The sequence below is a fragment of the Aotus nancymaae genome, unplaced genomic scaffold (assembly GCF_030222135.1).
Source record: "Aotus nancymaae isolate 86718 unplaced genomic scaffold, 86718_ANA_hifiasm-v0.15.2.pri h1tg000006l, whole genome shotgun sequence".
Lineage (NCBI taxonomy): Eukaryota > Metazoa > Chordata > Mammalia > Primates > Aotidae > Aotus > Aotus nancymaae.
In genome coordinates this window covers 77,802,276-77,825,411 of record NW_026988417.1, presented here as the reverse complement: position 1 = coordinate 77,825,411, position 23,136 = coordinate 77,802,276, and the positions used below count along the sequence as shown (strand labels likewise).

Below are 23,136 nucleotides of genomic sequence, written 5' to 3'. Positions count from 1 at the left end.
CTTGCTCTGTTGCCCAGGCTGGAGTGCAGTGGCACAATTTCATCTCACTGCAGCCTCCATCTTCCAGGTTTAAGCAATTATCCTACCTCAGCCTCCCGAGTAGCTGGGACTACAGGCACATGCCACCATCCCCAGCTAATTTTTGTATTTTTAGTAGAGACAGGGTTTCACCATGCTGGCCAGGCTGGTCTCAAACTCCTGACCTCATGATCTGCCTGCCTCGGCCTCCCAAAGTGTTGGGATTACAGGCCATTTTCTGTGTTTAGATGTACAAATAGTTACCATTGTGTTACAGTTGCCTATAGTATTCAGTATAGCAACATGTTGCACAGGTTTGTACCTAGGAGCAATAGGCTATACCATATAGCCTAGGTCTGTAGTAGGCTATACCATCTAGGATTGTGTATGTACACTCTGATGTTTGCACAAGGACGAAATCGCCTAACATTGCACTTTGCAGAGCATATTCCTGTCGTTAAGCAATGCATAACTGTATAACTAAAGTTTCATGGTAGGCTAAAAGCTGAACAACAAACTCTGCCTGGAGATTTGGGGAAGACTTCTCTGAGAAGGTGACCTTAGAGCTGAGTTTTAGGCTGCTTGGAAAAGCAGAGGAAGGGACATCCTTGGCAGAGAAAACAATATACATAATACATAGAGGACTCAAAGACCCTAACAGCCTGGGAGATACTTTCAGTGTGGCAGAATTTAGAGTAAAAGAGGTGGCTTACTGGTAAATGATGTTGAAAATTGTATTTTAATTTATTCTTAGACAATGGGGAATCAACAGAGGTTTTAAATCAGAAAAGTGGTATGATACATGCTTTGTTTTTTCAGAAGATAATTTAGGAGCCGTAAGAACGAGACACCAGACCCGGGGTGGTGGCCCATACCTGTAATCCCAGCACTTTGTGGGGCCTTGGTGGGTGGATTTCTTGAGACCAGGAGTTCTAGAACAGCCTGGGCAACATAGCGAAACTCCATCTCTACAAAAAATACAAAATTAACCAGGGAGGGTGGTACTACCTGTAGCCCCCAGGTACTAGGGAGGCTGAGGCAAGAGGATTACCTAAGCACAGGAGGTTGAGGCTACACTGAGCCCTGATCATGCCACTGCTCTCCAGCATGGGTTACAAATTGAGACCGTGTCTCCAAAAAAAAAAAAAAAATAGGACACCACCAGTCATTTGTCATTTAGTGAGATTTAGACTAAGTTTACTGATCATTTCAAAGAAAAAGCATTTGGTTTTATTGATTTTGTCTGTTTTTATGCTGTTTTCAGTTTCAATGATTGCTGTCCTAATTTCAGTTTTTTTTTTTTCTGCTTTCTTTAAGCTTAAACTACTTTTCTTTTTCTGGTTTCCTAAGGTAGAAGTGTAGTTTATTAATCCTTAGATTTTTCTTCTTTTGTAATATATACATTTAGTGCTTTGAGGAAATTTTTTTTTCTCAAAGAATAGGTTTTACTGCATTTCATGCATGTTGATAAGTTGTATTTTCATTTAGTTCAAAATGTGTTTCAGTTTCTCCTGACAATTCATTGGACCACATGTTATTTAGAAGTGTGTTGTTTAATTTACAAATTTCTCATTTAATTTTATTGTGGCCTAGGAGAATACTTTGTATGATTTCTGTTCTTTTAAATTTGTAAAGGTGAAGGTGTGTTTATTGCACAGAATGTAGTCTATCTTGGTGAAGGTTTCACTTGAACTTGAGAAGAATGTGTATTCTGTTGTTGTTGGATCAAGTATCCTATGAATGTCAACTGAAATCTAGTTTAATCATAGTGCTGTTCAGGTAAACTATATATGTATTGATTTCCTGCATGCTTGATCTATCAATGTATGAGTGCTGTCTCAAACTCTAATCAATTTATTGCTTTCTCCTTTCAGTTCACAGTTTTTGCCTTACATATTTTTACATTCTTTTTAGACTTATTCACATTAAGGATTGTTATGTCTTCTTGGAGAACTGACCCCTTTGTTGGTCTATAATGCCTCTCTTTATCCCTGATATTTTTTCCTATTTGAAAGACTACATTGTGTAAAATTAATATAGCTACTCCATCTTGCTTTTAAAAAAAATTTATTTTCTTTTAAGGGTTAATCAATAGAAATCCAGCTTTCTTTTGTTTAGAGTTAGCATGGTATATGTCTCTCCGTTTACTTTTAACCTATCTGAATATTTATATTTAAAATTATTTTCATATAGATACTATTTTGTCTATGGGATTTGATTTTTTAATCTCCTCTGCCATTCCCTGTCCTTTAATTGGTACATTTAGACCACTCATATTTATAGTGATAATTGATTTAGTAGGATAAATATCTGTCATGTTAGTAACTGTGTTGCATTTGTTCTTTGTTCCTTCCTCCCCTCTTTTCTTGCCTTCTCAGGTTTTAACTGAGCATTTTATATGTTTTTTTAAATCTCCAATCTTAGCATATTAAACTTTTTTTTTTTTTGGAGACGGAGGCTTGCTCTTGCCCAGGCTGGAATGCAGTGACATGATCTTGGCTCACTGCAACCTCTGCCTCCTGGTTCAAGCGATTCTCTTGTCTCAGCCTCCTGAGTAGCAGGGATTACAGGTGCACACGACCATGCCTGGCTAATTTTTGTATTTTTAATAGAGATGGGGTTTCATCATGTTGGCCAGGCTGGTCTTGAACTCCTGACCTTAGGTGATCCGCTCACCTCAGCCTCCCAAGGTGCTGAGATTACAGGTGTGAGCCACCACACCTGGCAGCATATTAAACTTAATGGTTGCCCTAGATGCCAACATTCACCTTTTACTTATCTTCATCTGCCTCCATATGACACTTTTTATACTGAGGTATACTGCAAGTATCTTGTAACAGTATTCTGAGTTCCTCCCTCCTCTCCCTTGTGATATTGCTCTCATTTATCTTACTTATTCATAAGCTATAATCATCAAACACGTTATTGCCATTTTTAAACAATCAGTTATCTTTTAAATCAATTAGGAATAATTAAAAGCCAGGCATAATGTAATCACGCCTGTAATCCTCACACTTTGGGAGGCTGAGGTGGGCAGATCACTTGAGACAGGAGTTTGAGACTAGCCTGGGAAATATGGCAAATACCCTTCTCTACAAAAGTATGTAGAATACACAACTTTTCAGTATGATGCAGTCACATTTTACAGAAGTATTGTGTTACAAGAATCCTTTTGCAAGTCTTTTATACAAAATTTTAACATGATATGTATAAAAACTCAGAGAATGCTGGGGATCTCAGGTCAGCCTTCAAAAGTTTATTTATTCCATAATATAATTGAATTATACTATATTAATCATACCAAGTAACCTAACAGCCTTTTAACTGTTAAGATAAATCTACCTTTAGGGCTTCTATTAGTGGTTGCAGTTCTTGCTCCCAGGATAGCAGTGGGAGATGTAGTAGGAAGGGTTCCAGAAAGGCAGCAGGGAGATTTCAACAGTTGCTGTTGTAAATTATATATAAGTGAAATATTCTTAAATGGAGGTGAGTTGCTTTTGGCTTTGGAATTTTTTTTTTTTTTTTTGTATGAAAGGAATTAAGCACACCAAAAAAGTGTTTAAAGAAATCTGAGAAATTGTGCATCTCAGTGTATATATAGTATGATGGGTCCACAGACTGGGCTAATCTTGTAATATCTCATAGTCTGGGCTAAAATACAATAATGACTATCCTTGAAAGACAAAAAACTCAATGCTTCAGAAGGTAGAAATTTTAAATTCTAATTACAGATTATCTCTATAGACCTTGTTTTTGTTTGTTTTTTACTGTAAATATTAGATTGCTGGTTTATATACCCAGTTTATTGGGGGCATCTCAGAGTTTGCCTTTATTCTTCAAAAGTATAAGAGGTTTGCCTTTCCTTTTCAAAGTTTAAGGAAAAATACTTTCCAGAAAGATTAAGAAGAAAAAGAAAAATCTCAGGAATTGCTTATAATTCTTTGATGAAACTAAGATTTCACTTAGCCATGTGAGCTTACATTAATTGAATGTAGCTAGTGTGTTTTTTTCTTTGCTTATATAATTAAGGAGTTAGGAAAGTTATTTTAAGTTTTCAGCAGAGCTACTCAAACACAGCTAGTTACTTGACAAATATATTTTAAAAATTTGGCCTATATACTTGATCTATATCCATCTATGATTTAAGTAATAGAAAACTGTTTAAATGATTTTGGGTGAGCAAGTTTAAAGTGGTTTTCTCTTATTAACATAAGAGATTAGATTAAGAAATACTATCTGGGTTTATTGCTGTAATTATCTCATTGCTATTTAAATAACCCCCTGCTGGCAGTCCTAACATTTTTTTTTTCTTATGAAACCAAGTAAGGTTTGTATTAGCCAGTTCTTATACACAGTAATCTTTATAAATATTTTGAAAACCCCTACCAACATTAAAATTAAGCAAAAACATTCTTCTGTGGTTTGTCCTCTTTATTTTGCATATCTTTTCTCTATTGCTTTGTAAACCTCTTATTCTACATCCAACTGAGAAATACATTTTCTTTAATTTATTGTGTCATTTTGCAAGTCTCTAAAACGGTACTGTAAGGGCTTATAGTATTTCCTTTGCTTTGCTTGCTTAAACAACTAAAATCACGCATATAAAAAATTAAATGCTCATGATCAAGGTAAAGGAAGAAAAGGTAACATTTATTGAATGTAACTAGTGTGCTTGGCATGTAACAGAAATGATGTTGTTAAGTTTTACAAAAAGTTGATGAGGAAGGATTTTATAGATGAAAGAAGTTCAAGATTCCAGGGTATTTAGAGCCTTTCACCTGAAGTTACCTGATTTATTATATGGGTATGTTTGTAAAGATTTAATAAGTGCCTATTCTTTCTACTCGTTTGCTGCTGAAGAGTATTTTAGACATGTTACTTCTTGGTCTGAATTATGTTTTAAATGTAAATATTTAAATGTACACAAAGCCATCGTTACTGGAAAGCGGGCCTTAAGTGTGAGATGTCCAGGTCTTTGACATTTTTCACAAAGAACTGGACAAAATGCACAAGCAGTGAGACACAAGTAACGAAAGAATGAAGCAGCGAAAGTAGGGATTTATTAAAAGGAGAAAGCACTCCACAAGGTGGGAGTGGGCCCAAGAAAGCAGCTCAGGAGCCTGGTTACAAAGTTTTCTGGGTTTTAAGTATTCCTTTTGAGGTCCCTATCAGCTACCCCTTTATCTGGATGAAGGATTTGGTATGTGGCTAAATAAAGGCTAAGGTGAATTGGTGTCCTATGCAGATGAAGGGATGGCCTGAGCCTGATCCACAGCCAATCCAGGGCACTTTTCCCTTCCATCTAAGACAAAGTGGAAGGAGGAGGGTTGAGGAGTATAGCCTTTGATCCTTTGCTACTCTAGCCTGGGGAGCTGTGGTATTTCCTTTTGGTTTAGCTCTTGGAAGTTCCAGACCCAGGTGTTTTCCTTTTGATCCAGCTTTGGGAAGTCAGCACAAATTGGCCTTAGATCTCCTGCCCCCAGACCTTGGTGTTTAACCTTGATTCAGCTTTAGGAAGTCAGCACCAGCTGGCCTTATATTCCCTGCCTCCAGACCCTAGTCTCCTGCCCCACCATGATTCAGAAAACTGATAACGTAAGTGTTAATTGGTATATTGGGAGCAAAGGAGGAATCTGATTTTTCCCCCATCATTGAGATTATCTGAGTAATTGAGATGTACCAGTAAACCCACTGATCTCCTGTTTAAGAAATTATTCATTCTGGTACTAGTTTCTGAGATAGGGTCTCACTCCGTAACCCAGGCTGGAGTACAATGACACACTCACGGCTTACTGCAGACTTTACGTCCCCAGACTCAAGCGATCCTCTCACCTCAGCCTCCCTAGTAGCTGGAACTACAGGCATGCAGCACCATGCCTGGCCAGTTTTTATATATTTTATAGAGTCAGGGTTTTGCAGTATTTCCCAAACTGGTCTCAAACTCCTGGACTTAAAGGATCTGCCTGCCTGGGCCTCCCAAAGTGTTGGAATTGCAGGTGTGAGCTACTGTGCCTGGTCTCTGGCATTTGTAAAAGAACAAAAAGTAAGACTTTATTCAAGACCATCATGATAGGTGTAGGGATCATTCCAGTGGGGTTTTGCAATGAAAGGGAGAGATTGCGCTCAACTTGGAAAAGAATGAGGAAAAGTGGGCATGTTATAGCTAGGTAGTAGGGCTGGGGTGGGAGGCAGTTATTAGATAGAAAATTACTAAGAGGAGACATTAGGTCTTCTGGCTAAACTGACCTAACAAGATACTTGTTGAAGGCAAGCCAGGGTAATCAGACATCCATCACCTGGAGGATAGTGGGAGATATGGCCACCCAATCAGATACTAATTGTGATCAGATTAATAGGATGGGGATTCTGGCTAAACTGAGGTAGCAGGTTTCTTGCTAAAATTGGACAAGGCAGAGACAAACACTGAAGGCCAAAAGCCAAGCGTAGTTGAGAAGAGAGTTCAGAAGAGCCTAACTAGAGTTTGGTCAAGGAGAGAATCTTTGTCACTTTTGGCTGTTTGGTATGTATCCTTTTGTTTCCGATAAAATATTAAATAACCATATTGGAATAGCTTGGTTATATATAGTGAGATAATATTTGTCATAATATGATGGTGTGTATTTTTAAAATGAAAGTTGAGGCCAGGTACAGTGGCTCATGCCTGTAATCCCAGCACTTTGGGAGGCTGAGGCAGGTGGATTGCTTCATCCCAGGAGTTTGAGACCAGCCTGGGAAACATGACGAAACCCCATCTCTACAAAAAATGCAAAAATTAGACAGGCATGGTGGTGCATGCCTGTCATCCCAGCTACTAGGGAGGCTGAGGTGGGAGAATCACTTGAGCCCAGGAGTTCAAGGCTGCAGTGAGCACTGTGATTGCGCCACTGAACTCTAGCCTGTGTGTTAGAGCAAGACTCAGTTTCAAAAGAAAAAAAAAAGATTGATGTATTTCAGAAAACTCAAAAAAGATTATTTTCACATTCTGATTGTTACCTAATGCTAAATAAATAAACACGTTAACTACAGTCACAGTTTCCAAGGATTTTATAATTTAAAATTGATACATCAATATAAGTAAGCCCGGTGAAGGCTACTTCACTGGGCTTGGAAGGCCTGGATTCTCATCCAAGTTCTTTTTCACTATCATACTTTGAGTGAATTCTTATCTTGGGGTCCTCTTTTAAAGGCAGGAAGCAATCCCATTTGCAATAGCAACAGAAAGAATGCAATTCAAAGAAACAAACTTAAAGAAGTGAAAGACTTGTACACTGAAAATAATAAAACATTGATGATGGACATTAAATAAGATATTGATAAATGCAAAGATTTCTTGCGTTCATGGATTGGTAGAGTTAATGTTGTTACAATGTTCACACTACCCAAAGTAATCTGTAGATTAAGCATAATCCTTATAAAAAATTCCAATAGCATTCTTTTTTTTTTGAGATGGAGTCTTGCTCTGTCACCCAGGCTGGAGTGCAGTGGCACCATCTAGGCTCACTACAACCTCCACCTCCCAGGCTCAAGTGATTCCACTGCCCCAGCCTCCTAAGTAGCTGAGACTAATGGTGTGTACCACCATGTCTGGCTAACTTTTTGTATTTTTAGTAGAAACGGGATTTCACCCTGTTGGCCAAGCTGGTCTTACGCCTGACCTCAAGTGATCTGCCTACCTCGGCCTCCTAAAGTGCTGGGACTATAGGTGTGAGCCACTACATCCAGCCTCCAATAGCATTCTTTACAGAAATAGAAAAAAAAAAATTTAAATCCATATGGAACCACAAGAGAACCCAAATAGCCATAGCAGTCTTGAACAAGAAGAAAAAAACCTGGAACTATCATATTTCCTGATATCAAAATATATTACAGAGCTACAATAATCTTAATAGTATGGTACTGGCGTAAAAAACAGACATGTAGACCAATGAAATGGAATAGAGACACCAGATATAAATCTGTGCATTTGCAGTCAGCTCATCTTCAACAAGGGTGCTGAGAATGTCGAATGGTGAAAGATAGTCTCTGTAATAAGTAGTGTTGGGAAAACTGGATATCCACATGCAGAAGAATAAAATTAGACCTTACACCATATACAACAACTAACTCAAAATTGACTAAAGACTTAAATATAATACCTGAAACTACTAGGTAAAATCAGTGGGGGAGCCTCATGATACTGGTATAGGTAATGATTTACGTACATAAGGGACTCATGCAACTCATAGCAAAACTCAAATAACCTGATTAAAAAGTGAGCAGAGCACCCCCCAAATAGATGTTTCTCCAGAAAAGATATACAAATAGCTAATAGACATGTGAAAAGATACTCAATATTAATAATCATCAGGGAAATGCAGATCAAAACCACAATAATAAGATATCACCTCATACCTGTCAGAATGGCTATTATCAGAAAGACAAAAGATAGCTGTTGCCCAGAATGTGGAAAAAAGGCGACTCTTGTACATCGTTGGTGGGAATGTCAATTGGTATAGTTACCTTGGAAAACAGTTTAGAGGTTCCTCAAGAAATTAAAAATAGAACTATCTTTATGATACAGCAGTCTCACTTCTGGGTATATTTCCAAAGGAAATGAAATCAGTATCTTGAAGAGATGGCTGCACTCTCATGTTCTTTGCAGCACTGTTCACAAAAGCCAAGATACGTGAACAACCTCAATGTCCCTTGACAGATGAATGGATAAAGAAAATGAGATATGTGTGTGTGCGTGTGTAGCACACACAATGGAATATTATTAGGCCTTATAAAAGAAGGAAGTGCTGTTATTTGCAACACAGATGAACCTTGAGAAGATTATACTGATGTGAAAATACTAAATGTGAAATAAACCAGTCATGCAAAGACAAATACTGTATGATATCACTTACATGTGGAGTATAAAGTAGTCAAACTCAGAAGTAGAGCAGAATGGTGGGTGCCAGGGGCTGGGGAGAGTGGGAAATGGGGAGATATTGTTCAAAGGATGGAAAGTTCTGGAGATCTAATGTACAGCAATGTGACATTATTGATAGTTGATTGTGTATTGTATACTTGATAATTTGCTACAAAGGTAGATATTACATGATTTCACCACAGATTTTTTTGAATGATAACTATTTCAGGTGATGAATATATTAATTAATTTGACTGTGCTGATTATTTCACACTGTGTATGTATATCAGAACATTGTTGTACCTAAAGTGTATGCAATTTTTATTTCTCAATTATACCTCAATAAAACCTAGGGGAAAAAAGAGAGAATTCTCTCTTCACACCCTTTTTGTAAGTTTGAATCAGGAGCAAATGAGATGTTCTGTAAGTTCTTTGAAACTCATTGTAAAAACAGGGAGTGATTCTTGACCTTTTAAAAAATGATATAGACCCCTCTGAAAGCTGAGAATCTGTTAGAAAAAAAAAAATTTTGAAGTGTTGGAGGATCATGAATCCCCTAAGTCCTATCCACAATCTCTAGATTATGAACTCTAGCTACAGGGTAAGGACATGGAGCAGAACTATAAATAATCTAAAGTGTTAGTTAATTTACAAAATGTTTATAGTTCACTTCAAATTTAAGTTTTGCTCAGGGGATTTCCAGGACTGCAGCACATAGTAGTTTATTTGAACATTTGTTGAAATATTTATATTTGGAAGATATATTTTTTAAGAATAAGATACATTGGACATCTTTGAACTGGACTAACTTTTGTTCTTTTGCAGATTAAATGCTCTCCCAGCCCTGTGCCTATGTGTTAATGTTTCCTGCAGTTGGGCACTTGAAAATGTGCCAAGTGCTCTCTGCACAGTAGTCATTCAGTGGAAACAAGCCATTGGCAGAGTTCTAGGCAGAATTTGTCTGTCTCCTCCTCACTTGTGATGAGTCACATCATATCCTCCTGTTAGCTACAGTGCCTCAGCATATACCTGTAGTCAAATGTGGAATTCACTCAAAATTCACAAGCGCAAGTGTGTTGGAAATTCTTGTTTTTATAGTCTTAAAAATCAATAGGCAGATGTTTAGTAAATAAAACTCTAACCTTGCTGTAGTCCTTCATTTCTTAAATGGCATACTGGCTTATGTGGTTCTGTAGCAAAATTAAAAATTAATCTCAAGTGATGCCTGCTTTTCTATGGATTAAAAAGCAAATTGGCTTTCATCCAAATTCTGCATATCCAGAATGTCCTCCCAGCCCTCCTGGTTCCTTTTGTAAGATATCCTGTTTTTGTGTCTAGACTTAGCTAATTGCTGGCATCGTTAGTAGTGGTTAAAAAGGGGTAATGATGCTTTCTGAAAGCTTGCTGTTACTGATTCTTTACATACTTTAACTCAATGATTAGTTTGTGTATTTTTTTAACTGCAGCTCCAGCAAGGGATACATTCTGCATTATGATTCACACTTATCTGAAATAAGCTTCATGAAACAAGTTATTTTCATATATCTTCTATTTTTTTCTATTTCACTTCTTTTAAAAATACTTATCATTGTCTACTGAATGATTTAACATGATTTACCAAACTATAGTTTTAGAAAGTAGTCTACCGTTACATGATCATTTTCACTGTCCTTTTATGACTTATATGATAAATTAGGATATTATTATATTTAATTTGCATATTTTAATTTATAATATACACTATTCTTCAGGTACTCAAGGTATACTTGAATTTTCTAGGGAAAAATTAATTATAAATTAAATACTAAAAATAGAAAAATTTGTGAGGTTTTGGGGTTTTTGACTGTATTAGATGTGTTAAGATTAGGGTAAAGTTTATTTTTTCAGTATTTTTACATTAACCATTAAGAAGTCTGTTAATAGTAAGTTTTGTGATCCCTTTATGTTTTTATTTTTTTTATTTATTTAAAGACAGTGTCTCAGTTGCCCAGGCTGGAATGCAGTAGCGTGATCTTGGCTCACTGCAACTTCAACCTCTTAGGCTCAAGTGATCCTCCCACTTCCGCCTCCTGAGTAGCTGGGACTGTAGGCACACACTACCACACCTAACTAATTTTTGTATTTTTAGTAGAGATGGGATTTTGTCATATTGCCCAGGCTGGTCTTGAACTCCTGAGCTCAAGGCATTCAGCCGCCTCAGCTTCCAAAAGTGCTGGGATTACAGGCGTGCACCACTATGCCCAGCCTCTTTATTTTTGAACTTGATATGACTAAACTAATTGGAAACATTTGTTACTTGTCTGATTAATATTTTACATTTTACACAAATTGTGGCAAAGTGAGTAGGAACTTCCAGTGCTATGATTCATAATTTGTCCTTCAGGGGGAATTTATCAGAATTTTGCTTCTCTGTCTTTTATGTTTAAAGAAGTAGAACGATATATTTTAGACATAATTTTGTTTTGTAAATTTCTTATAAGCTGTTACATGCATGCTTGACCTAGTCAAGATGATGATGTTTCAACTGTTCATGTATTGACATTTTTCTGCAGAATTAGAAGTGTGTCTCACCACCAGCCAAGATGAACATGGTGAAGAGGATCATGGGGCGGCCGAGGCAGGAGGAGTGCAGCCCACAAGACAACGCCTTGGGACTGATGCACCTCCGCCGGCTCTTCACGGAGTTGTGCCATCCTCCCCGGCACATGACTCAGAAGGAACAAGAAGAGAAACTGTATATGATGCTGCCAGTGTTTAACAGGGTAAGTCCAGGTTGCCAGACACACATCTTACAAGAATCTGAAAGTTACTGGTATGCCATAGGTGGAAAAAAATGATAGGATGAGTAAGTTTTTAAGATGCTTGGTGCTACCATTTTCATCTTTTCAATTTGCTGTAAAGCAATGTGATTTGATGTGAAACCTGGTCAGAATAAACTACAGTTAGTGGGACTTCTTTGATTTTTAACAGGTAAAGGGCAAACTGTGAGCATTGTCTAAAATGTCCCTGTAATGGGATTGAGTTTTGGAAGAGAATAGATTGTAAATTACCAATTGTGTTATTTCTGTTACCTTTTAATGTGATGGTTTTATTACACCAAATGATACACTTGCCCAAACCCTTTGTACACTTTAAAAAGTCATTACAATTTGCTGTTGTTTAAGAGTTAGTGTAAGAGGATAGTTATAGGCTATAGAGAATCCAAATAGAGTTAATGTTTTAATATATTTTGTGAATTACATGTACCAATCTTGTTGGGTATCTTTAAAATAACTTTAGACTGGACACTGTGGCTCATGCCTGTAATCCTAGCACTTTGGGAGGCCAAGGCAGGCGGATCACCTGAGGTCAGGAGTTTGAGACCAGCCTGGCCAACATAGTGAAACTCCATCTCTACTAAAAATACAAAAGTTAGCTGGGTGTGCTGGCAGGTGACTGTTAATCCCAGGTACTTGGAAGGCTGAGGCCGGAGAAACACTTGAACCCGGGAGACGGAGGTTGCGGTGAGCCAAGATCACGCCATTGCACTCCAGCCTGGGTGACAAGAGCAAAACTCTGTCTCAAAAAACAAATAATAATAATAATAATAATAATAATAATAATAATAATAACTTCTATATATTTATCAAAAGTTCACAAATACATCATTTTAAAAAGTCAAATAGTTTCACAGGCTTGTAGGTGCCCTACCACTCTTCACTGCTAATTGCTGCTGCCATGAAACACTTTTAAATAACATACTTTTATTGCTGTTGATTATGAGAATGATAGAGGAGATGCTAGAGTAGGAATGTGAGAACAACTGGGGAAAGATTTAAAATAGCTCTTTTAAAAATGGGAGAGAGAACTATGACAAACCATTGTTTTAAGCCCTATTCAGGGAAGTTAATTTTTATTGTAGGAAGTTAATTTTTGTTACCCGGAAGTTTTGTTTTTTAATCTTATTTTTGTTTTACTTTAATGTCATGATGTGCTGTTGACTACTGAGTAGTTTGAGGTAATTTCCTTCTCTCTGACTTAGGAATGTTTACAAGGTAATGAGAATGTTTAGAGCAGTTAGTGGAATTGTTCTTGGCTATTAACATGAATTATTAAGTAACAGCCTACATATATATGTATATATCCCATGTATTTCATCAGTTAGGCTTCCACAGTCTACTAGACTAAAAGAATCTTATGAATATTTGTTGTTTTAATAAGTAGATATGAGATACTTTAGTAATTATTCTCTATCACTTATAATGTTGGACTTAGTTATCTTATGTCCTATGTTTTCTCATTATTAAATTTTCTCAAAAGTTTTTAATTGGTTGATTCAAAGCACATATGTATGCAATGCCTTAAACCTGTATTATAATTTGAATATCACAGTGATTTGAGTATTACAAAGGTTCAGTAACTCTTAAGAAAAGATAGAAAGTTGTATCTATGCCATTGTGACCAATTTGAAAAATGTATTATTTTAAAAATAATTCTTATTCAGTGGATGTAATTATAATTAATAAACTAAAATTGTCCTTAGATACAATTTTCACTAAATTTAGAAATATATAGCTATATCTGTTTAACATTTGGCCACTTGTGGTTGAACATTCTCCATTAGTGAGAAATACCTATGGTGAGTGGAATAGCTTAGTATGTCGCTAGAGCCAACCAGTTCTTACCATGATTGCTAAAAAGTTGATTTTTGAGACTTCACTTGATTAGAGCTAAATGGTGAACAAGCTATAATACTGTTAGACATGGACAGCTATCTACAGACTAGTTTTTAAAGTATGCTTAATAGTGTTATTTCAGTGCATGATTTTTGCCTTTGAGAGACATGGGTTGGGAAATAACACGTAGAGTCTTTTTTCCGGGCCACGTCTCATGCTGGTTCTTGAAGTGCCTCCTGTTGTCTTCATTACTGTCCTACAAGGAGGCTGCTCTTGTCTTCCCTCTTGCTGATTTGCTCAAACTGAAAGATGATGGTGAAGTCTGAAAATAGCTCAATAATATTTATTCAGCGTTCTTAAAAAGAATTAATCTTTAGTTCCAAGAACAAAAGTTGACAAAAAAAAAATTTGGTTTAAACTTATGTAGCATTTTACTTGTCAAAAAATTCATAGCTGCCACTGTTAATTACTATACTACTTGTTATATTTTGTAGTATATTATAAAATGTAATGTTTACCAATTAGATCTTCTTTAAGAAACTCCCTTATTTTTGGACTTATTTCCAATTTATATTTGAGAAGCATGTAAATGTAATAGTGTCCTTTTTTAATCCCTTACAAATTACCATCACTTTTTAATTTATTAGCTTAAGAGAGGTTACCCAAACTTAGAACCAAATGAGAGAGAAATCATAAGGCAGACAGATGAATTATTTTGTTGCAGCTTTATTACTTATTACGTAATACCGATAGAGTTGATACTGGAGAATGTGGCTTGGGTCTGTGCAACAAAGGGCTTGCTGAATTCAGCCCTGAAATAGTCGTGTTTACTTACCCAATCACTGGCAGAACTGAGCAGTTGCAAGCCACAGCCAGAGCAGATGAGAATGCATATTCTCATGAGACAGGCAGAGCCCAAAAGGAGGGGACGAGGCTGAGTTGGGCATTCTCTTCTTCTCAAACTCTCATCTGATGGTCCTTCTTAGAAAACAGAAAGAGCGTAAAATAAATGTTTCCCTAAACATTTATATTAATTGATAAGAAATCTTAACTGACTTACCATATGAAATAATTGCATTATTTCATATGGTAATAATTGCATTATTTCATTATCTTAACTGACTTACCATATGAAATAATTGCATTAAGATTTCTTATCATCTTCATTGTTAATTTTTTAACATTGTTATTTATAGCAAATTATTTGAGGACTAATAATGGTCAATAGTCTGACTTAATTTTCGATATTATACATATTTAGGAAACAAAAGCCTCCATTTTTAAAAAGTTTGTAAATATTCCAACATTTCTTTTATTAGTCATATTTAATTCTTTTTTATTGAATAGCACCATTCAATAACAAGTATATGTTGAAATATATATTGAGCCTTTATAAATGCCATTGGATAACACCATTAATTTGTTTTCCCTGAGTGCCAAAAATATTTGGTTGAAGAGGTGCCAGGAAATCTTCTGAAATCTATTTAGGTGGATATTAAAAATGACTCTTTTAAAAATAAGTTAAACTTTGCTATTTCTCTCTAAAGGTGAACACTATGCAAAGTTACAGTGATAGGGTTCATGCACAGTTTGAGAAAAATATAGGACTTGAGTGATTAAGAGCCTGGCTTGGACTCAGAGATGTAGTTTTAAATTCTGTCTGTATTTTCTCCTGTTTTAAGTTAACTTCTCTAACTCTAATTTTCTTGTCTGTAAAATGAGGATACTAACAGAACCTCTTCTGTAGGATTTTATAAGGCTTAAATGACACCAAGTACTTGAATAGTGCTAGACAGATTTTATGTTGGTATTATATAGTAATTGTTGTTATTTCTAGTGAATTTGCTAGAAGGCATTTTTGTTCCTCAGTACTACTGTTTTTGTTTTTTTAAATCTGTTACCAATTTCACGTATGTATTCTAGAATCAGCCCTTTTAAGTTGAATGTATTACCACTTCTCTTGCCCAACTTTCTTCCTCTGTAGAACCAGAAATCTTTTGTCATTGTTTGTTTGAGACCCAGTCTGGTTTTGTGCCCAGGCTGGAATGTAGTGGGACGATCTCGGCTGACTACAGCATCCGCCTCCCGGGTTCAGGCAGTTCTCAGGCCTCAGCCTCCCATGTGGCTGGGACTGTAGGAATGTGCCACCACACCCAGCTAATTTTTATATTTTTAGTAGACATGGGGTTTCACCGTGTTGGCCAGGCTGGTGTCACCTCCTGACCTCAGGTGGTCTACCCGCCTCGGCCTTCCAAAGTACTGGGATTATAGTCGTGAGCCACGGTACCTGACCTAGAACCGAAAAATTTGACAGGTAGTCAGTACTCCCTGAGAGTGAGAAGTAGAATCCACACCTTCTGACTCCCAGCTTCATGCTGCATCCTCTTCAACAAGCATTTATATGAATGATAGAAGCATTGTGTATTTTCAAGAAATACCACTACCTGTTGAAAGTAGTGAAAATATACCTAATATTTTTAGATTTAATTGTTGAAGTCAATCACAAAAACTACACTCTTTTCTTTGCTACCTTATCCATTCAGTATTATCTACAGTGTAAGATTCATGCATTAGTCCCTGTATCCCTCCAACCTTATCTTATAGCATTTTCCTCTTATATAAAATGCCCCAGCTTTATCAGCCTCCTTTCAATTTTGCAACACCCCAAACTCAATCTCACTTTGAGGTCTTTGCACAACTCTGTTCTCACTGCTTGCAGCCCTCTTTCCTTGTCTCTTTGAATTGTAACTTTTCCTCATTAGTCAGTGTCATCCTTTGGCACTGGGGTCGCTTCTTCAGAGATCTTTCCTGACAACCTTCTTCCCACCCGAGGCATTCTCTTTCAGCTACCCTGTTTTACTTTCTTCATAACATAACACTATCTTTAAATAATTTTAATTTTAAAATCAACTCATTTACCATAAGTCTTCTGTGCTAAAATGTCCTGTGTTTCATGAGCACAGGAAATGTATTTATTTGCCTTTGTAATCACTACTCTTTGAACATTGCCTGGCATATATGGTAGGAAGTCAATAAATATTTGTAAGTGAATAAACTTTATTCAAGAAGCAATGCTTGTTCATTTCAGATTAGCAATTATGACGTAGTCTTTTTTCTATAGTGTTGATTTGGGGTTGGTAAATTCAAGTCAGTTTTATTTATCTTGTGAGAAAATTTCTTTGAGGAAATAAAGCAGTAAACATCAGGATTTTTGTAAAAAGTTAGTAGCATTTTCAACAGTGTATTATTTACCCAGTGTGAAGACTGGTTGAATAATCATATCTTTATAACTACTCAAGGAATGAGCTATTGGTTCTGTTCAGTTGTCCTAATAACTCTTGGGAATAACATACCTCCTACTAATTCTTAGGAGCAAAATATACATTGATACACTCTGAGTAATAGGAATATTTATAGATACTTCCATTAAAAAGCTATGTACTCGGCCAGAAGCAGTGACTCATGCCTGCTGTAATCCCAGCACTTTGGGAGGCCGAGATGGGCGGACTACCTGAGGCCAGGAGTTCAAGACCAGCCTGGCCAACATGGTAAAACCCCGTTTCTGCTAAAAATACAAAATAATTAGCTGGGCATGGTGGTGGGCACCTGTAATCCCAGCTACTCAGGAGACTGAGGTAGGAGAATCGCTTGAACCTAGGAGGCAGAAGTTGCAGTGAGCAGAGATCGTGCCATTGCACTCCAGCCTAGGCAACAAGACTGAAACTCTGTCTCAACAACAACAAAAAGCTATGTACTCATCTCTGAGCACAGGTGGAGTGGCTATTCAAACGTGTGATTATTAGGCTTCTCAATTTTTATCAATCTCCACTTTCTTAAAGAATAAGGTTTCTGACCAGGCGCAGTGTCTCATGCCTGTATTCCCAGCACTCTGGGAGGCCAATGTGAGCAGATCACTTGAGCCCAGGAGTTCAAGACCAGCCTGAACAACATGGAGAAACCCCCATCTCTACAAAAAATACAAAAATTAGCCGGATATGGTGGCAGGAACTTGTAGTCCTAGCTACTAAGGAGGCTGAGGTGGGAGGACCACCTGAGCTCAGGAGGTCAAGATAGCAGTGAACCGTGGTTGTGCCACTGCACTCCAGCCTGAGTGACAGAGTAAGACCCTGTCTCAAAAAAAAAAAGAAAAAGAAGAAGAAAAAGAAAAAAGAAAAGAAAAAGAATATGGGTTTTATTTAAGAGGTAACATAGATTATTTAACAAGTAACATTAATTCTAATCATACAGCATTCCAACATTTATCAAAATGTTAGCAGAAAAAATACATATTTGCTGAGAAAGTATTGAAAAGTACAGTTTGTTTTTTTGATATTATTACAAATTACTCATTTGTCAAATTATTGAACATACTAGGTATCTGGATAAAAGGATACCCTTGTAGAATTGATTTATTGTTTTAGTGTTTTCAACTTAATTTGAGGGAGGTTATAAGAAACATGTAAGAAACACATTTTCTATTAGAAGGATATTACAGATATCCTTTTATTGGGATCTTTGGAAGGAATTGTTTATATTATGCAGTAATCCCTCCTTATTCATGGTTTTGCTTTTCATGATTTCTGTCATCTGTGGTCTGAAAATACTAAGTGGAAAATTGCAGAAACAATTTATAAGTCTGAAATCTCACATCATTCAGCTCCATCCCTTCTGGGACATAATTATTCCTTTGTCCACTGTATGGGCCATCAGCCCAATAGTCACTTAGTAGCAGCCTCAGTTATCAGACCCACTGTCCTGGTATCAAACTGCTTGTTTTCAAGAAACTCTATTTTACTTAATAATGGCCCCAAAGTGCAAAAGGTAAGCCACTGGCAACTTGGGTATGCCAGAGAGAAGCTCTTCCTTTAAGTGAAAAGGTAAAAGTTCTTGACTTAAAACTGTATGCTGAGGTTTCTGAGATCTACAGTAACAAGGAATCTTGTATTTGTCAAATAGTAAACAGTATATTGTTACAATTGTTCTACTTTATTGTTACTGTTGCCAGTCTCTTACTGTGCCTAATTTATTAATTAAACTTTACCACACATATGTGTTATATTAAAAAATAAAGTGTTTACAGGGTTTGGTACTATCTGTGGTTTCAGGCATCCACTGGGGTCTTCGAACTTACTTCTCACAGATGGGGGGACTAGTATAATAAGAGGAATAGAAGCACCTCCTTAAATACATATTTTTCTTATGCTAAGGACACTGTGAATGATGTGATAGATCAGGTTTTCTATTCTGTATCTTTGGGCCAAAATTTGTAAACAATACCTGGAAAATATAGAGGTTTTTTTGGTCTTAGATTCTTATTTGGTTTTCTTTTCCAGTCCATCTCCCTGGCTTGGTCTTTTATTTGCTTGTTTGTTTTGTTTTCCTTCTTAATTTTAGTCTATGTTCTCATGTTCTCCTTCATTGCTCCCTGAATGTTCTCTAGAATTTGGTTGTGAGGGCAGTCAACATATAAACAACCAACCATATTTAGGGAGCATCACTATAAAAGGCAGAGTGCTAGCTTGGGAGAATATGAAGATGAGTAAATTATGTTTTCTTCTATTGTAGTGACATTTGAACAGGTAATAATAATATAAAATACTGTGTAATGAGTATTAGAAGGGAGAGATAGCCTTAGAATATAGAGAATTTCCTTTCAGCTATAAAGAATATTTTTAAAAGTAATACTTCAGGATACATCTAGTTATATACCCATTAAAATACCATTTCTTGTGGTAGTCTGTCCAGGTTTCATTTTATTAAATTCTCTTTGCTGAACCCATACCCATTTATTTTTAAAAATTGTTTATTGTAGGCAAGGTGCAGTGGCTCATGCCTGTAATCCCAGCACTTAGGGAGGCAGAGGCAGGAGGATAGCTTGAGCCCAGGAGTTCAAGACCTGTCTGGGCAATATTGCAAGACCCTGTTCTCAAAAAAATAATAATAATAAATAAAATTAAGAATAAGAATTATTTATTCTAAAGTTCATTTATTCAAAAAATTGTATAAAAACAAGTTTATTTCATGACGCTTCCATTTACTTTCTTTATTCTAGTCTTTTTCATAACAACCTTATTTTGAAAATAACTGTGATTAGTATGTAGAAATTCTGAGTACAAGATGAGTTTAGTGAATTCTAAAGTCAGCCAGGGATTTAGCAGTAGAACTGCTTTTCACTATCCAATGTGCCTGTACTCCATCAAAGATCCTTTATAACTTTTCTCTAAATTCTCAAATTGGCTTTCCTCAGAAAAATGTTGACTGGGTGGAGTCGCTCATGCCTGTAATCCTAGCGCTTTGGGAGGCCAAGGGAGGTGGGTCACTTGAGGTTAGGAGTTCAAGACCAGCCTGGTCAACATGGTGAAACCCCGTCTCTACTAAAAAAAAAATACAAAAAATTAGCTGGGCATGGTGGCGCGTGCCTGTAATCCCAGCTACTCAGGAGGCTGAAGCAAGAGAATTGCCTGAACCCAGGAGGCGGAGGTTGCGGTGAGCCGAGATTGCACCATTGCACTCCAGCCTGGGTAACAAGAGCGAAACTCTGTCTCAAAAAAAAAAATAAAAAAAGAAAGAAAAGAAAAGAAAAATGTTATATTTTCTAAGGTTTTTAGTGAGATTGATTAAAATTTTATCAATAATATCTTTGGGTCGTAGATTTTAATTATTTCTTTGACAAATTAATATGTATAAGGCAATGTGGCTAGATATGTGATTTATTGAAAGAGTTGTATTTTCAACATATTAAGATCCAAAGTAACTGTGTAGATAGACTTTTCTGGACTTGATTTTCTAGTCATCTGGAAATTTAAAATTCACAGAATAAAAAGAAAAATTTGTCATTGCTTCATTAACAATGTCTTTTCTTATCTACAGGTTTTTGGAAATGCTCCACCAAATACAATGACAGAAAAATTTTCTGATCTTCTGCAGTTCACAACGCAAGTCTCACGACTAATGGTGACAGAAATTCGAAGGAGAGCATCAAACAAATCCACAGGTATTTTTACAGTAGCCAGCAAAAACTGATTTGTTTGAATGAACAGACAGTTCTGTAAAAGTCCCATTAAAATTAAATGGAAAACAGACCTTATTCTCAGCACATACCTATCCCCATTCCCATTCTTAGAGTCACATTCTTCTCCTGGTTTCAGCATCTTCAACTCTTGAGTAGTTCTGCTCAAGGCTGTTCTGCCTGGACCACTACCACTTCCACTTTAACCTTTTAAAATAGTTTTTTTTTCCCTTTGAACAAAATACAAATTTCTCAGCATGACATTTATGGCAAAGCTATCATCTGGTCTTTTTTTTTTTTAAGCATACTCTGATTCTATTGCTTGTTTTCTTTTCTGTATTTCAACCAAATCCAGCTGTCTGTAGTCCTCAAACATGTCTATACTCTTATTTTAATCATTTACTTAGAATGCTTCACTGAGGAAGGAGACTCTTTCCTCATTTCAATATGTCTAAATGTCAGCATGATTAAGTCATGCTTCCTTGATGAAATGTTTTTTGATTTGTTTAGGCAAAGAAAAATTTTTTCTCTTCCGAACTACTGTTTTTCTTCTCAACCTCCTAGGTGGTCACTGGGCATGTGTCCTGATCTTCCCATTAGACCATAAGCTACTTAGGGGTCTCTGTGTCATCTCTAGTAGTTGCTCTCTAGGCCAGCTGCACAGGGATTCACATTGTGCAGGGATTCACTATTCACATTGTCCAGGGATGCCTTTTCATTTCTTTTGGATGGATTCTGTTTCCTGAATCCTTTAAATTCCTGATTTTGGTAAAGCATCTTTTCCAGAAGCTTCATAAAAAAGGATACAAGGGAATTGTGAGGGTTTTGTTCGTTTTAGACATACCATGAGCTAAACATTTTTTGACTATTGATGTAAAAAAGTAGATTCTTTTCTCTTCAGTAACTAAAGTGCTACCTTTAGCCTGAAAACCTTTCAGCTGCCAGGACTTAGAGAACAAATTCTACTACATCATACAGCGTGATTATTACAGAAAAGGAAGCTTAATATAAAACCAGGGATCAATAAGAGAAAAGAAGACACAGTCCTACCACTCTATGATCTCACAGATACTTGTGCTGGGGAGATGTGCTGAATATGCAGCTGTGGTTTACATTTAAATGGAGAGATACTTCCCTCTCCTTCTCTCCATCCCCCATTGCTCTCCATTCCTAAAAGACAAACTGGAGAGTAATCGCGTTAGTGAAGAGACATTTAAACTACCTATGATTTAGGCCATTTGAATACTTGTTAGATATTTATAGGAGTTGTTTGAGAATGCTAGCTGTGTAATTCAGGAGGCCCTCTTAACAGAGATTAGAAGCTACTAAATTGACTGGGAAAGATGACCATGGGTTGAGATGGACAGTGGTGGGTATCTTAGCGCTGTCTTTCCATGCAGCCCAGGGTGAGCACTCAGGGTCATTTTGGAAAATCTTGCCACTTGCATTATTATCAGTCCTCCTTAAGTAAGTATCAGGTTCTATGTTGGAAATAATTTTGTCTCAGAATTTTAAAATTTTTCTGTTACAATTTAGGTTCTTACATTGTTATTGAGAAATTGAAAGCTACCTAGATTCTTGATTTTTTTTTTCCTCTGTAACCTATTTTTTTTTCTAGAAGTTTTTAGGATCTTCTCTTCGTCCCTGCTTTTCTAAAATTTTATAATAAGATGCCTTGTGGTAGACCTATTTTTATACATGTGCTGGGTACTCATTGGACTCTTTCAGTCTGGTTATTCATATCCTTTAATTTGAGGAAAGTTTCATGAATTGTTTAATAATATCCTCCCCTCTGTTTTCTCCTTCTGGTCAGATGACCCTCTTAGACTGTTCCTCTCATTTTCTTATCCTTCCTCCCATTTTCTATCTTTGTTTTTTGACTACTTGCTAAGAGAACTCAATTTTATCATCTGTCTCTTCTATGGAGTTTTTTTTTTTTTCATTTGTGACATTATATTTTTCTCATTTTAAAAAATATTTTTTATTTCTAAGTGTCTTTTCTTACTGGTTTCTATTATTTTTGGGATGCATTCTCTTTCTGAGGTTTCCTTTTCTTTCTTTCAGATTTTTGTCTCTCTGAACAATCTGTTTCTTTCAGGTTTAATACAACGGTTGTTTTTTATCGATTTGTTTTTGTCTTTGCCTTTTATGTTAAAGAATGTCCTTACATGTCTCACCCTTGACCATCTGCTCTTACATAAGAATGCAACATTAAAAAGCTTTTTAATTGCGTGAAGCTTGCAACTGTGGGCTTCAACGTAAGGTGATCTTGCTGGGCTATTTTTTTGGTCATCTTTTTCCTAAACTAAGCAGTACTCAGAGAATTGTCCAGTCTCTTCTTGGAAAATATATGCATTTTGGAAGCAAAGTAGGGGAAAAATTTGGGGACCCTGAAGGTTAAGTATATAAGCTTTTATTTTACCTTTGTGTGTCCACATGGTGCCTGTTGTCCACCAGTCCATACTCCTTCTCTTATTCTTTTCAGTGAACAAACCAACCTCTGGTCTGGTGCCCACATAGTAGTGGGGACCTTGGGTCTCACTGCTCTTGAACATATTTTC

At 36.5% G+C, this 23,136-nt stretch overlaps 1 protein-coding gene across 6 annotated transcripts in view; it reads left to right on the top strand.

The window, feature by feature from the left end:
• The window catches only part of WDFY3 (WD repeat and FYVE domain containing 3), a 284,809-nt gene that overhangs the window by 75,523 nt on the left and 186,150 nt on the right, over positions 1–23,136 (top strand). For all 6 annotated transcript variants that reach the window (XM_064368830.1, XM_012437733.3, XM_012437736.3 and 3 more), the window contains exons 3-4: positions 11,464–11,673; positions 20,437–20,560. In XM_064368830.1, coding sequence (XP_064224900.1) covers positions 11,494–11,673; positions 20,437–20,560 — 304 coding nt within the window. In that variant the 5' untranslated portion in view covers positions 11,464–11,493. The remainder of the gene's footprint in view (positions 1–11,463; positions 11,674–20,436; positions 20,561–23,136) is intronic.